This window comes from Ascaphus truei, chromosome 2, assembly GCF_040206685.1.
Source record: "Ascaphus truei isolate aAscTru1 chromosome 2, aAscTru1.hap1, whole genome shotgun sequence".
NCBI lineage: Eukaryota > Metazoa > Chordata > Amphibia > Anura > Ascaphidae > Ascaphus > Ascaphus truei.
In genome coordinates, this window is record NC_134484.1 from 314,795,267 (window position 1) to 314,809,734 (window position 14,468).

General features: G+C 40.4%; 1 protein-coding gene across 18 annotated transcripts in view; it reads right to left on the bottom strand.

Annotated features, from left to right (window-relative positions):
• The window catches only part of GRB10 (growth factor receptor bound protein 10), a 286,718-nt gene that overhangs the window by 26,891 nt on the left and 245,359 nt on the right, over positions 1-14,468 (bottom strand). For 17 of the 18 annotated variants that reach the window (XM_075586488.1, XM_075586487.1, XM_075586486.1 and 14 more), the window contains 7 exons: positions 11,399-11,536; positions 9,662-9,772; positions 7,239-7,337; positions 5,840-5,917; positions 4,953-5,069; positions 2,980-3,046; positions 2,106-2,193 (listed from right to left, as the gene is read on the bottom strand). In XM_075586488.1, the coding sequence (XP_075442603.1) occupies positions 2,106-2,193; positions 2,980-3,046; positions 4,953-5,069; positions 5,840-5,917; positions 7,239-7,337; positions 9,662-9,772; positions 11,399-11,536 (698 nt within the window). The remainder of the gene's footprint in view (positions 1-2,105; positions 2,194-2,979; positions 3,047-4,952; positions 5,070-5,839; positions 5,918-7,238; positions 7,338-9,661; positions 9,773-11,398; positions 11,537-14,468) is intronic. The other variant, XM_075586494.1, reaches the window with a different exon arrangement.

The window sequence follows — 14,468 nt, forward strand, 5'->3', positions numbered from 1 at the left end:
CTATATAGTATAATATATATACGCTCTTACGACACTTTGCAACGTTGTTTATGCGAATGTGTATGTGTATGTGTGTATATATATATATATATATATATATATATATATATATATATATATATATACACACACACACACACACACACACACACACACACACACACACACACACACACACACACACACAACGTTGCAAAGCGTCGTAAGAGCGTTGGATATGCCATTTTGGCATTGTAAAAATGAATATAGGTATGCATTGCATAGCGTTGGATAAGCCATTCGTTGTAAAGCGAAGCGTTGTAAAACGAGGACTGCCTGTATTTCGCTTTGCGGCGGCCTCACTGGCATTTGATTGATTCAGGGCATGTTGCGACAGCCCTTGAAAAATCAAATATTGCTAGCTTCCAAAATCGGCTTACGCGGCGGCAATGCATTTGTTTTTGGGCGACGCGACAAGGGCACTATACGCACGGCCTTACTCTTGCAGCTGGTGATTACAAGTAACAGCCTATGATGATGTATCGATCAGAAAATCTTAGGGCACTAAAGAACTATGCAAAAGCTAGCCTCCATGTTTATTAAAAATCTAATAGCTTCGATGACTGGCAATCTTTTCTCAAATTGGTTCACAGACTGTAGGTTTAACCTACAGTTGAGGCTTATTGCAAGAGAAAAAAACATTCCTCTTAAGATTTTACTTCTTACAGACACTGCCCCAGGCCATCTTAAAGATTTAATTGGTTTGTACAGGGAGATAACATTTATGTTTCTACCTGCAAATACAACTTCATTGCTGCAACCTGCTGGACCAAGGTTTAATTGCAGTGTTTAAATCCTATCACCTAAGGAGAACTTTTGCTAAGTCTATTGATGCCTTCAACAGTGACACATTAGCTGGGCATAGAGAAAATAAATTAAAAGCATTTTGGAAAGGCGTCACAATTTTGGATGGTACAAAAACTATTAGAGATGTATGGGAGAAAGTTAAAGAATAAACATTGAAAGGTGTTTGGAGGAAGCCAATTCCCACACTTATGGATGATTTTAAAGACTTTGAGAATCCAGTGGAGAATGCTACTACAAATGTTGTGGAAATGGCAAGGGAATTAGACTTGTAAAAGGATTGCTTATATCTCATGACGAGACCCTAACAGACAAAGATCTTCTTCTGATTGATGAGCAAAGAAGGATGTTTTGCAAAGAGGAGTTCCATCCTGATGATAGTCCTGCTGTCCCTGGAGAAATGACAACCAAGCGATTAGAAGAAGCTATCAACTGTATAGGAACGGGGATGGCAGCATTTGAGAGGATGGATCCACATTTCGAAAGAAGTTTTAAAGTGAATGCAAGCCTTCTAAACGGGATTGCATGCTATAAAGAAATTCTAAGGGAAAGGAGACGGCAATCCACAAGGCAAATAACATTGCTTTCCTACTTTAAGTACCATCACAACCTTCAAAAGCAACGGCTACCCTTGAACAATCTTCAAAACTAACAGTAACATCAACACAAACTCCTGTAAGAGCTTCATCCAATTCTCCAAAGGTCTAAGCCCAGGATTAGGCAGAACACAGGCCTAGCCCCTTCAACCTCTCCCCCCCCGGCACTCAAGGGAGCTGCTACTGCAGGGGAAAACCCAGATTGGACAAAACACTGCCTGCACTGATACCAGGACTTGTAAGTTAGTCGGGGCAGATTAGTAGCCGAAACCAGACATGGCTACATACAGATAGAGTAAGCCTTACGGTTTGTATTGCTGCGGCCACTCATGATTCCACAAACTGGACGGGTTAACACTGCAGGGGATTCAATCCAGAACCCCCCCCCCCTCCGATCGTGGCAGACACTGTACCCAGCATCACAGTGACACTGGGGACAGCAAGGCTTGCTACATCTGTAAAAGGTGGATGATCCTTCTAATATTGTTGCTTGCATCATACACCGATTAAGGTATCGCACCTTACATATTGCCATGTTGCAAAAAAAGCCTATATAGCAAATCGGTTACGCCACTTGGGAAGAGAAGGCATTTCAGTTCAACATCCTGTAGTGAAAAATCACCAGTGCACCCTTTTTCTACAGTACATGCAGCAGTTTTTCCTTACCCATCCACAAGCCCTTGTTGTTTAATGATCATTTGCGACTCCTCCCTAGAGATTCTGCCATGGAACCAGTGCTGTGTCTTATGAATTACTGGATGACAGAAAGGAGAAGCATTTATATTAGACCGGGTAAACAACAACCCAAAACACTGAAGGACATCAGGCTATATAATGAAGCACTGCTGTAGTGCGACTTAATACAGAGTTCACTTTATCAATGTTTGCACAATATTTTGTCAGATAGATCTATATCATTGACAAAATATTGAGCAAACATGGTCGATGATAGATAGATATAGATATATATATATCAAATGGAAATATTAGTGTGCTCATTTGCATGTCTTAGACAGGTCTGCAACCCTGCCTTTCTTCATTATCACCTAGCACACAGTGCTTCCACTGCAGCAATGGATTCTGGGAAATGACATGCAAATGAGCACAGTACCACCTTTTGTTTCAAAACCATACTGTGTGTGTATGTGCATATGTATATATGTGCACATGTGTATATGTGTGTATACTGTATGTGTGGATAGATAGAAAGTTAGAATTTTACTGCTTGGTAGCTTTATATTTTAAAATTTAAAAAAAAATTACATTTGCAACTGTAACAAACAAAGATTTGCCAAGTGCACAAAAAAGCATGGTTTAATAGAAGAAAAAAAAATAACCACAGCTGCAACCTTGGGAGAAGTCATTGCCCATCCCTACTCATCAGGAAGCAACGCCAATACAGATATGATTTACTCTGCCATTTTGTTAGTTAAATTGTGTTTCTCAAGTAAGCTGTTAAAATATATCCTGAATTTAACTTTCAAATGAAATGTAACTAAAAGGAAATAGGATTTTGGTTTAAAATAAATAAACTATTTACCTGTGCTGAGCGCAGAAGGATGAAGTGGACTTTGGCTACCCAAGACATTCATGCGTGAACTGCGTTTCTGCAAGACATAAAAACTAGCAGTAGATGGTGGAGATTGCAAATGATTACATCACTTAAAGCTGCAATGTGTGTCGCTTGTCTGGGGACCCCATGGTTCTTGAGCAATGAGACATGATGCAACTGGGCAAGAACATTTGCCCACTGGATACAAAATGCGATGTGGTCAGCCATGGAAGAGGACCACAGATCAGCTCAGAGGAACCAGTTGAAGCAAGCTAAGCTAATCCTGGATCAGACAAGCTTAAGCAATATTATCCAACAGTATAATTAATACAAACAGGGTTTAACACCAAATCTTGAAGGCCAACTTCAGTTACAATGTCAACTTTAGGTTTATATTATGAGAAACAATAGATTTTATATACATTTTGAGTTATGACTCATTACCTGGGGGAAAAAAAAAGTTAAAATCTTAAAATCTGTTTTTGGCATTCAACCTCAAAGAAAATGTAAAACAGAATTAATTCTGAGTTTTTAGCTCAAGCCAATCCAGAATCTGAAATAGGTCACTGGAGATCAAAACGAATTGGACTGCTTTCCAATGAATGACTTCACGAATGAGTGATATTCCTAGTGCCTGAATGAGACTATTCCAGCTTTAAGGGCCAAGCCAACTGAGAACTGGAGCTTACATTTTGTACCAATGTTCACAGTCCCTCATGGATCGTAATACACAACTGTTTAGGTATTTACTGCTGTGCTTCATAGGAAATTCAGGGAACACTTCTTCCTAATCTTCCTCCTGCCACATTGGACACCTTTGCTTCGGTTAGAGGAAGCAGCACCACAGCTTCTACTCAACCTCCACCACATACAGCTTCAACCACATTACTTTTCATCTCCTTAAAACCTGCACTTCTACCCTGGTTTCCATTCTCATTCAAATCTTTAACTGCTCTTAGCTCTGGCAGTTTTCCATTTCATTTTAAGCATAATTTTGGCCAACCTATTTTCAAGACCACCACCATTGTCCATATCTTCCCTCTTTTCATCCTGCCTGTTGCCTCTAAATTTCTCTCAGTATACTATTTAGATTGTAAGCATACATTATGGATTATACATACTGTACTATAAATGGATTACAGGTGGTATCAATTGAACTTGAGAAAGATATCTGGAGTGATACTAGTGTGAAGTGAAACAAAACAAGTAATCGGTTCAAGTTCAGTCTTGTCGAATAATTTTTATAAGTCACAGGATATATAGAGTGCATATGTATGGATAGAGATAGAGAGATAGACAGACACACACACACACACACACACACACACACACACACACACACACACACACACACACACACACACACACACACACACACACACACACACACACACACACACACACACACACACACACACACACACACACACACGACTTGAATGGACATTTCCATTCACTAGTGCCCAAATCAGCACTACTGCACAAATAAACCTCTTGGGTTCTAATGAGATACAAAAAGTTACAGTAATTCATTTTCTTCTAACCCTGACTGCAGGCAATACTGGGTAACTGATTAGGATAAAAGTTACGTGATCATTAGGGCAGTGTTTCCCAACTCCAGTCCTCAGGGAACTCCAACAGGTCAGATCTTAAGGATATCCCTGCTCCAGCACAGGTGGCTCAGTCAAAATGACCCAGCCGCTGATTGACCCACCTGTGCTAGAGCAGGGATATCATTAAGACCTGACCTGTTGGGGTTCCCTGAGGACTGGAGTTGGGAAACACTGCATTAGGGCAATGGAAAGAGACAAGATAACCTTGATTTTATGAAGCACACAGTGTAAAGGTACTTAACTGGACCATTAGGCAAATTCTATCCAGATTATATATATTATTTAGGCTTGAAATCGTCCTCCTATCGTAACTTAATTCTCCTTTAGAGCTTGTAGTTTGATAATTACCCTCCAAGCGTGCCCCTCTTCCATTGCAGCACTCTGGGCCTCCACTGGATTTTCAATTACTCTTCCAGTCTGTCCAGAGAAGTCCATTGCAACCAAGGAATTTTCAGATACACTTCTCTGAAAAGCCAAAACATAACTTTCTAGGTTGGTGTAAATATGTTTGGCGCCAGTAACTGTAGCTTTTATAGGCACACTTGTAATGCATTGCATTAACATCATGCATGCGTACATGGATTGTTGAAATTTTCCCCACTCAACCATTGCTCCACATCGTTACTAGTAGATTTGTTTATTCCAGCCTTGAACTAAAGAAAATCTGACCACCTATAAACATCCAGCTGGAGTCACATCAGTAGGTTGGAAAAATGAGGCCAACATAGAAGTCAAAAAAGGCATATCAAACCTAATATCACGAATTTTATCTTTAAAGCAGCAGTTCCTCATCATTACAACAGTCCTTTTTTTAAAAAAAATTTAACACCTTTTATGGATGTTAGCAATGCCACCGTTTACAAATTCCGGTAGTTGCTTTAAGGAGGAATCAGTTGCTGAAAATGTGCCTGTGCTGAAAATGGCCGTTACCATTCACACATTAAGGCAACTGAAGATGTCCTGTTAACAGCCAACGCCAGTGAAATAAGGGGGGGTGGGGAACTATCGAAGAAATGTATACTAATCAATGGATCAGCACATTATCAGTTTATGATGGAACTTCATTTCCAAGGGGGATTGTTGCATCAAATTGCTCCTGAGAGCAAAATCTTCCTTTTGCAAGTTCACAGTCAGTAGGTGGAATGGCATCTTCAATATTATAATGAACACACTAATAAATGTATACATTATAAAAGGTAAAACAGTTGTTGCTACAGAGTAATCACAATGCATACCACTGGCGCAGGGAAGTTTGTGTGCACGTTTTTCTTCTGCTGAGGAATTCGGTAATTCTGATAAAGCAGCATCCCATACTGTAGAGGAAGAAGATCAAAAGTTTATAACATACGGTGGTTATGTTTTTGCTGCCAGCAAAAATACTAAAGAGAAAGCAAGAACTTTTAGCTAGTCTAACAATGTTGAACTTTTACTTTTCTAAAGTACCTAATTTTGTGTAAAATACTGACTACCAACTGTGAAAGGTGAAAAATTATTAAAGTGCACATAAATATGTTTTGCCTTTTACCAAAAATCTAATTTTGGGGGCACAAAAAAATGTGATACAGATGTAGCAAGACTTGCTGTGGCCAGCATCTGTGTAGGGCAGCGGTGCGCAATCTGGGGGGCGCACGGGCGAGCGGTTACAGAGGCCCCGCGCTCTTCCCCACGGCACTTAAATGAAATGCCGGGGGAGGTGTGAGGCCACTAATTCACTTACCTGTTCACTGCGCGTTTTCGGCGACACATCGCCATGGCAACACGGCGTCAAGTGACGTAGCGGGGTCCCGTGGCGTGACATCACATGACCCACGACGCCATTTGACGCCGAGTCATTGGGAGAGGGGGCGGAAACGCTGCGGCTCCCCGGCAGGGGGGCGCAAAGCTCAAGATGTTTGGTGTAGGGGACAGTGACTACCCATAGCGCTGCAGGTGGGGGGGTTCATGCTTCTGAATCAGACCCCCCCCCCCACAGTGTTAATCTGTCCGTGCCATTAAGTTTTGCTATTGAATGTTACTGGGCTAAGTAGGACAGATTTCAAAGATCTAAGCTTGTGGCGCTGCAGGCTTCAATTTGTTTACCGTTTCTCACCAGGAGAAAGATATATGCACTAGTATGCAGTAGAAAAGGTTTTTTAAGACCATTGATTAAATATACAAAAGATACAGAGCACCTACATTTCAAGGTGTTAATCCTTTGCACCTGAGTAAGGAATAACACCAAGAAACGTTGTGCTCATCTAGCTTCGGCATATTCAATCAATAGTCTAAAAGACCTTTTCACTTAAGAATGCGTATATCTTTTTCTGGATGAAAAACTGGAAGCAGTGACGGTTCGTGGGAGATCCCATCATACAGATACTAGGCACCGTGAGAAATCCCTTTGAAAACCTTTTTACTTCAAAAGAAATTATAACGCGTGCAGGGCAAGTACATCATTTTCTGGACGCCAATTTGTTTAATATAGGTCTATATATTGTCTGATATAGGTCTATGAAATGGTAGGTGGACCAATTTAGTTTTTTTTTCCCCCACATGCATTTCTATTAATCTAACACTGTCTTAGCATTCAATGTGAGTTAGCACATTTCCTAGTAACAGTAGGAAGCAGATTGTTACATTATTAAAACATGGCACCTTCAATAGCCTGAATGCAGTCATCCAACATGTCCTGCTTTGCTCATCTTCTGCACACAGAAACCGAAGCTCCTTCAACTCATTTCTCACTCTGTTGGGCTGCAAGGAATTTACAGTAGATCAATATAAAATCATTTTCAACATGGGCTCATTTTGTTATCCCAATTCCTTACTCTTTAGGTTTAGAAATGTAGAAATAAAAAATAAATAAAAATAAAATGATGCTACCATCGGATGCCCTTACATACCAACTGTACTCCTGTAAAAAGGGCTTACACAGTACAGGTAGTTGATTCGCTTCCTGGTGGCACGACCATGCTGCCTGTGTTTGAGTTTAACCAGTGTCATACAAGACTGGCATTTTATTAGTTACCCACAGACATTTATTAATGGTAGTGTGATAAGTTACCAACTTAGTGAATTGGGATAAGAAGGGGAGGTAGAGCCATTTTGTTCTGGTTGTGCCATGGACAGCCCAAACGGCATTACATTTAAGCTACATCGAGGGGCACTTATATGTTGTGCCTGACCACCAGCCCCCAGATGTATAAGGTGTAGAAAAAGGGTGCACTAGAATAAGGGTGTAACTTCTCGCCAAAAAAAGCCTCTTCAACAAATGTAAAAATGTGGCAGGTCAATGCTTAATGAAGCGTATTTCAACCAGGGTTCCTATAAGCCCTTGTGTTACCCGGGCATCCCTAAAGGGGTCCTTGCAAATTTCAGGCCATTTTAAAGTTGTACCAAATACAGAAGATTTACAATGCATCGGATCTCAGACACACTATTAGAGAGGGGTGGGGTTCCTTACAATGTAGAAATCTTCCGAAAACTTGGGGCTGACAGGTATCGAAAGGGGAAAGAAGGAAATCAATAGTGCAATATTATTTCTTCCATGTAGGTAGAGTATAGCAGCATATGAATTGCACTCACATTTTGGATAAATTAATCTGGCATATATCCATCACAACACTGTTGTATGATTTCTTGTTGCTTATTCTGAGACGCTTTGAAGCAGATTTTCAAAGACCACATTAACCAATACCTTGCTGCAATAGATATATGCCTGTTTACTTTATCCAAAATGTGAGTGCAATTCTTACGCTGCTATACTCTACCGCAGCGGTGCGCAAAGTTGTGGCAGGAGATTTTTCTGGGAGGGGGGGTGCGGGCAGTTGGAGGCCCCGCGCTCTTCCCCCAGGCATTTAATTTAATGCCGGGGGATCGCGTGAGGCCTCTGTAACTGTTTAATTACCGGGATTCAGCAGTTCTGATACGTCACAATGGCAACGCGGCGCCATGTGACGTGACATCACAGGGGTCAAATGATGCTACGGGTCACGTGACGTCACATGACCCCGCAGCGTCATCTGACGCGGACAAAGGTAGGCGGGGGGTGGGGGGGGGCTGAGAGCCGGGGGGAGTGAGACAGGGGGGTGCAACACAAAGTATGCGCTCCACCTACATAGTAGAAACCATATTGCACTAATGTTTTTTCCTTCTTTCCCCTTTCGGTACCTGTGCTCCAAGTTTTCTGAACATTTCTACATTACAAGAATTTGGGAGCAAATTCTGATGAAGTGTTTTGAGCTGCACTCCCCCCCCCCCCCCATTGGATATTACTTATTGTGCACTCATTTAATAGATATTGCATCACTATTAGTCACATATAAATGACAAATTATTTAACACTTGTTTCTTACTTATTTTATATCACTTGTGGATATACACAATGGATATGATCTCAAACATACAATTAGAGTGGGTTGGGGTTCCGCCGAATTTCACTATATAAATGATAGGGTTCCTTAAACCTGTAGTGCGCAAAGTGGGGGGCGCGACCCCCGGGGGAGGGCGGGCGCAAGACTGACTGTGGGGGGGGGGGGGGGTGCGGTTTACAGAGGCCCCACACGCTTCCCGAAGGCACTTAAATTAAGTGACGGGGCAGCTGCAGGGCCTCTGTAAACCTGACTTATCTTGGCTCCGGCGGCTTAGACGCGTCACCATGGCAACGCGGCGTCATTTGGGTCATGTGACGTCACGTTGCTATGGCAATATGACGTCATGCCACCAGAGCCGAGGTAAGCAGGGCGCGGAGAGAGGGGAACTGCCGGCAGGGGGGGCGCAGGAAAAAATGTTTGCGCCCCCCTGCCTTAAACCACTGGTTTCCAACCTTATTTTTGGTGCGATTGTATGTGTTTTTATTGGACTAAAATGTTGATATAGTCAGACCTCATTTTTTTGGTCCGATTGGTAGTTTTAAGTACATCAACACATACAGATTTCAGGAATGCTCATCCAGTTCATATGAACCTATTGGAAATGGGGAAAAGTGCAGCTCTAAAATATGTAATTCAATAAATCGTTTGTGGGAATTTGAACAAGTCTTCTCTGATGTCCAATTTGAACAACATTGCTGGAAATACCTTAACACAAAATCCAAAATCTGTTGGCGAACTGTGGAGCTTCTTACAGGTTATCAATGAATAAATATTACTATCTTCTAGGTCCGATATTCCCTGTAAGTGTCTTGGTTCCTGTGAAAATAAAGAATGTTATATTGTGCTCTGAAATATTAAAGCATCCAATAACACAATATAATTCTATATATTGCTTTTTAAAAGTTTGACCATTAGCACGCAAGCAATTACAGTACTTTGTTTTAGATCAGATAACCAATTAAATTCAAGGTTTATTACAAGATTCAGTTAAGTAGCAGTCAGCGATATAGGCAAACTATAAATTTGGAGAAAACTACTGCAAACAGTGTATTTTATAGTTTATTCCATAAGTAATTCCAAACTGCGAAATTTAAGGTAGAAATCAAAGAAGGGCAGATATTCTGATAAATTCAAGATTAGCAACAAAAAAAATTTCATTTGAGCATTCAAATATGCAATATATATTTTCTGATCATTTTGCATTTACCAGAGTGCATTCCTCCTTTTTGATTTTTTACAGATTACAAAAAGCCGTCAGGTACCTGGCACCAATATTACTTTTTGCTAGTTAAGATTTTGTAACCTAAACAATAAAATTAACTAACCAACATTGATATTGCAGACCAAGTGTAAATACACTTGGTTTACATATAGACATTTATCTAATCGTAAAGATCGCCTTAAAACATGGTGTCGACATTATGTTCGGAAAAAGAATAGAGAAAAGTCGAGATCAAAATTGCCATCATTTATCTTTTTTAAATCCTCACCACAAATTTCATTACAAAAACAAAATTGTTTTCTACAGTGGCGGCCGCCTTTAACCTCCTGCGGCCGCCATCGCGGGCTTTTTAAAAACGCGGGCAGATGCGGCGTTTTTTCTGCTGTTTTCCCGTGCCGCGGGCGCTTTTAATGAAAAGCGCCATTAGCGCTTGTCTGATGATGCGGCCGCCGCACGGGAAACTCCGTGACAAACGGAGAACATCCCCGCATTTTTACGGGTAAGCAGGAGGATTAAAGGGGCCGCGACAGTATATGTGGAGAAGTTTTGGAAGTGTTACAGCGGTATTTTCTTAGATCTGTTTGAACCCTTCATCTGCTCTCTGCAAACTTTCATTAGTCATTGAAAGGAAGTTTCGTGTTGGGGGCCAATTTGAATTCCTGTGTCAATGTTTAATATTTCCAAAACTTGGGTGTTCCCAGTAGAAAGGCAGCAGTAGTCTTGCTCTAAAGAACCCCCAATGCATACAACGTACAGTACAGCAAAGATCATTGTTTTAGAATCCATCACATCCAAGTAATTGGAACTCATTCAAGTTAGAAATTAACCCTATTTTGGGACTTTCCCGAAAATAGAATCTTCAAAACATATCTCAGGAAAACTGCTAGCACAGGAAAGACTTGTGGTTACTGTGGGTTCATAATTTTATATTTAACATAGCAATCTGCTCTGCTTCACAACATCTAAATGTTATTTTTTTTACCATCAAGTTTAGTGCTTGTATTTATAATTACCACCCTTATTAAATTCGGTTGTTGCATTGTGGAGACAACAGCTGCTGTTTATTAACCTCCTCGGTAGTTTAAAATGGCCACTGCCATTCATAAACAATAAACAGGTGAAAATTCAACAAAAACTGAAGATTTAGAAAATAATTAAGTTAGAAACAGATCGGGTTATGCAAGGACTTCAGGTTTGCAGCTATGAAATAGGAATTTTACCTTTGATGTTCCTTTTGTGGAGCAATATAGCCCTGACCGCCGAAGACACACAAACAGTCGTTTCCACGATTTCTTGCCAAGTTCTTTCACGTGTAAAAAGCCTTGAATTTCAGGACAGCTATTGGTGTTTAAAAAATTCTGCAAAAAGGGAAAATGAATAAATGGCTGGTTATGTATTAAGTAAAAAAGGATTCACGAGCTTGCAAAAACGAAGTATATTGTATTACATCTCTAAATAAATCCAATGTTTCGGTCCATGTGGGTATAAATAGCACTGTACGATCACTATAAATGTCTCCCTGATTAAGGACCATTTGGACTGAAACAGATATTTTGTATGCAATGCAGTTTTTGCAAAGGCTGTCTGCACTTCCAAGAGGCACCGAAAAGTAAACCCAAAACTCTATTTTTATTCCTCTGTGAAATTGTATTAGGACATTCATAGTTGTTTTTTCAAAAGTTTACTATAAGGGACATACTACGTAGCTCTGTAGAAGGCCTCTCAAACTGTGATATTTAATTAAAAGGAAATCTCCAAGTACAGTAGTAGGTAGCCGAATGCAGGTGGTTTGCGAGCCACTAGGGATTTGTAAGGCGTCTCAAATGGGTCAGCCAAAAAAAAGAAAAAATGTAATGGCGGATCCCTGCCAGTACAGTGGTTCCTGAGCCAGTGTGAGGACTGCACACTTACTAAGGCCACAAACTGTGCCTTGCCGTGGGTTGTCAATTACAGCAGCTTTCAATGTCAGTCCCCACTATGCTTTGCATCTACAGCAGCAAGGCATTGTGGGGCATTACTCTGGAAGCACCAGCAGCAATTGACCGCTAACCACCTATGCTGTCAGCACACACCAAGGTGCAGTTTTGCACCTTATCAAGTGTGTGTTCCTCCCACAAGCTTAGGACACTATACTGCCTGGGATCAGTCAAACAGTTGTGTTAGCAATAGTCTGAATAGTAGGCAGGAAGATTAATTCACTTAAATTAATTTTAATTAATTTTCTAGCAAGATGTACACAATGTAAAACAGGCTGGGAACCACTGCTCTAATGGGATGGGGGGGAATTTACTGCAGTCTGGTACAGTACCTACTAAACAATGTTAAAAGAAGACAACCTAGTCTGGCGATACTCCTGGTAATCATAGTGGCCTAGTATGATCGGTCTTTGAGTTTACTTTTTAAGAGTTGATTCCAAATTATCAGAAACTGAAACAAGGTAAAGCTTGGCATGGTCAATACCATCAGCTTGATATTGCACGGTTCGGAGACTTAAATGTTTCCACATAAATCCCATCATCATTAGCAGAACATTTTGAAAGATACATTAATCGATCACTATTTTACGATGAAACAACTGACAAATAAAAAGTAGGCAGGTGACTCCCCCTTTGCAATGGTCATCGTGTCAGATGTAAAGAGAAAAGGATAGTAAGTTTCACCCCAGCAGTTTGCCTGGAGTGTGCAGAATGATGTGTGATTAATGAAAGGCCCCATTAACAGCTTTCAATTATTTTATAGGGTGGACTCTGGAAATGCACAGTGCAAGCAAGGTTCTAGCAACTCCCTCTGGGTTGGAACGCAAGGAGTCAGTATACAGAGCTGTAGATTTTGTTGGTTGTGCTACTGTTTAAGGCACCATCCTGTAAAAGAAAACCTTGCTATTTTGATTCCAGCTCCAAACATTCAGGCAAGATCTCTGCCATTGTGCATATCACTATTCTTACCTGTATCAGCAAATGCTTCAAAGAGTTTACAAATTACACAACTGTGTAATGTCCAGTGCCAATATTAATGCCAAGTACGCTCAAAAGCTCAAGCAGCAGGAGATGATTCAACAGAACTGAATGAACTTTAGACTAGAGTTTTTAGCACTGCTGCATAATGTGTAAATAAAACGTGCACAGGCAATATAAAAAGGTCACCACTAGCCTTCCTAAAAACTTAATTGGGAACACACACGCTTCATTTTTTCCTCCCCCTGTATAAAATTATTAGATGGGTGTGCCGATTAAAATGCAACATCTATCATGTAACCTAATGTTAGCAAGATTAATCAAGACATTGAAGTATCCTTGAAAGATGAATCCAGAGGGGCAGTAGTGTTACAACTTTCAAGAGGGATCATCATGGCGTGGTTTGCAAGCTTCAAATGCTTTGGCCAAAGAACTAGACTAAATGACCCTCACTGATGAATAGGAAAAAAAAAACAGAAAAGAAGTGAACTACAGTATATAATTTGTCATATTGGATGTAGCACTGGGGCTTGTTATATACTTCCGAGGGGGTTCTAAAGTACGAATGCGTGGGGAATGTGTGATCCCATTTCACTGCAGGGCACAAAGGAAAATAAAAATAAACAAACAGCTGGCTATTCACTATTTGCCATGTGCTGGAAATAAAATTTTGATTACTAGTCTGGATTCATAAAATTAGCAGACAAGAAATCATTTGCAGTGGAGGGAACTACATGCATCAAAAAAAAAAAGGAAGCAACAGGTGAATGCTAATTTCAATATAGAAGAGTTGATGTGGTGAATTAAGTCTTCCATTGGAAACTGCACTAGATTGGAAGGATTCGATTTGTTTTGAATCTCGGTGTCTTGAAATTTTCTCCCAAAGCCTCAGAGGAATGTGGGAACTGGAAAAATTAAACAGCTCAGTCCCTGATGACAAAGTTAAAAAAAAAAAAAAAGTCTCTAAAGAGAAATGACTGCCATATTTCATTAAATGTTTATTCCAATTGCTGATAAAGCAGGAAGCTGTCCCTGTAGAGCAGCAGAAAGTGTAGGAAGATTACTAATGAGGGGGAAAAAAATGCAACGTTTCCAAAACAAAGCAGTGATAAATGGCTCATTTTCTGAAAAACTTCATTTTGAAAAAGTCCATGTATAGTCAACACCACTACGCAAATGTATACATTTTATTTACCTAGTATTGTTGCATCACTTCAGTATAGTTTTATACTGGTTACTGCTCTCCCCCGCCACCACTACCTTGGTCTCATGCATGCTCTGAAGTCACAAACTGGGCAGTAGGATTTTAAAAAGCTTACAAATGTGTCATTTTTGA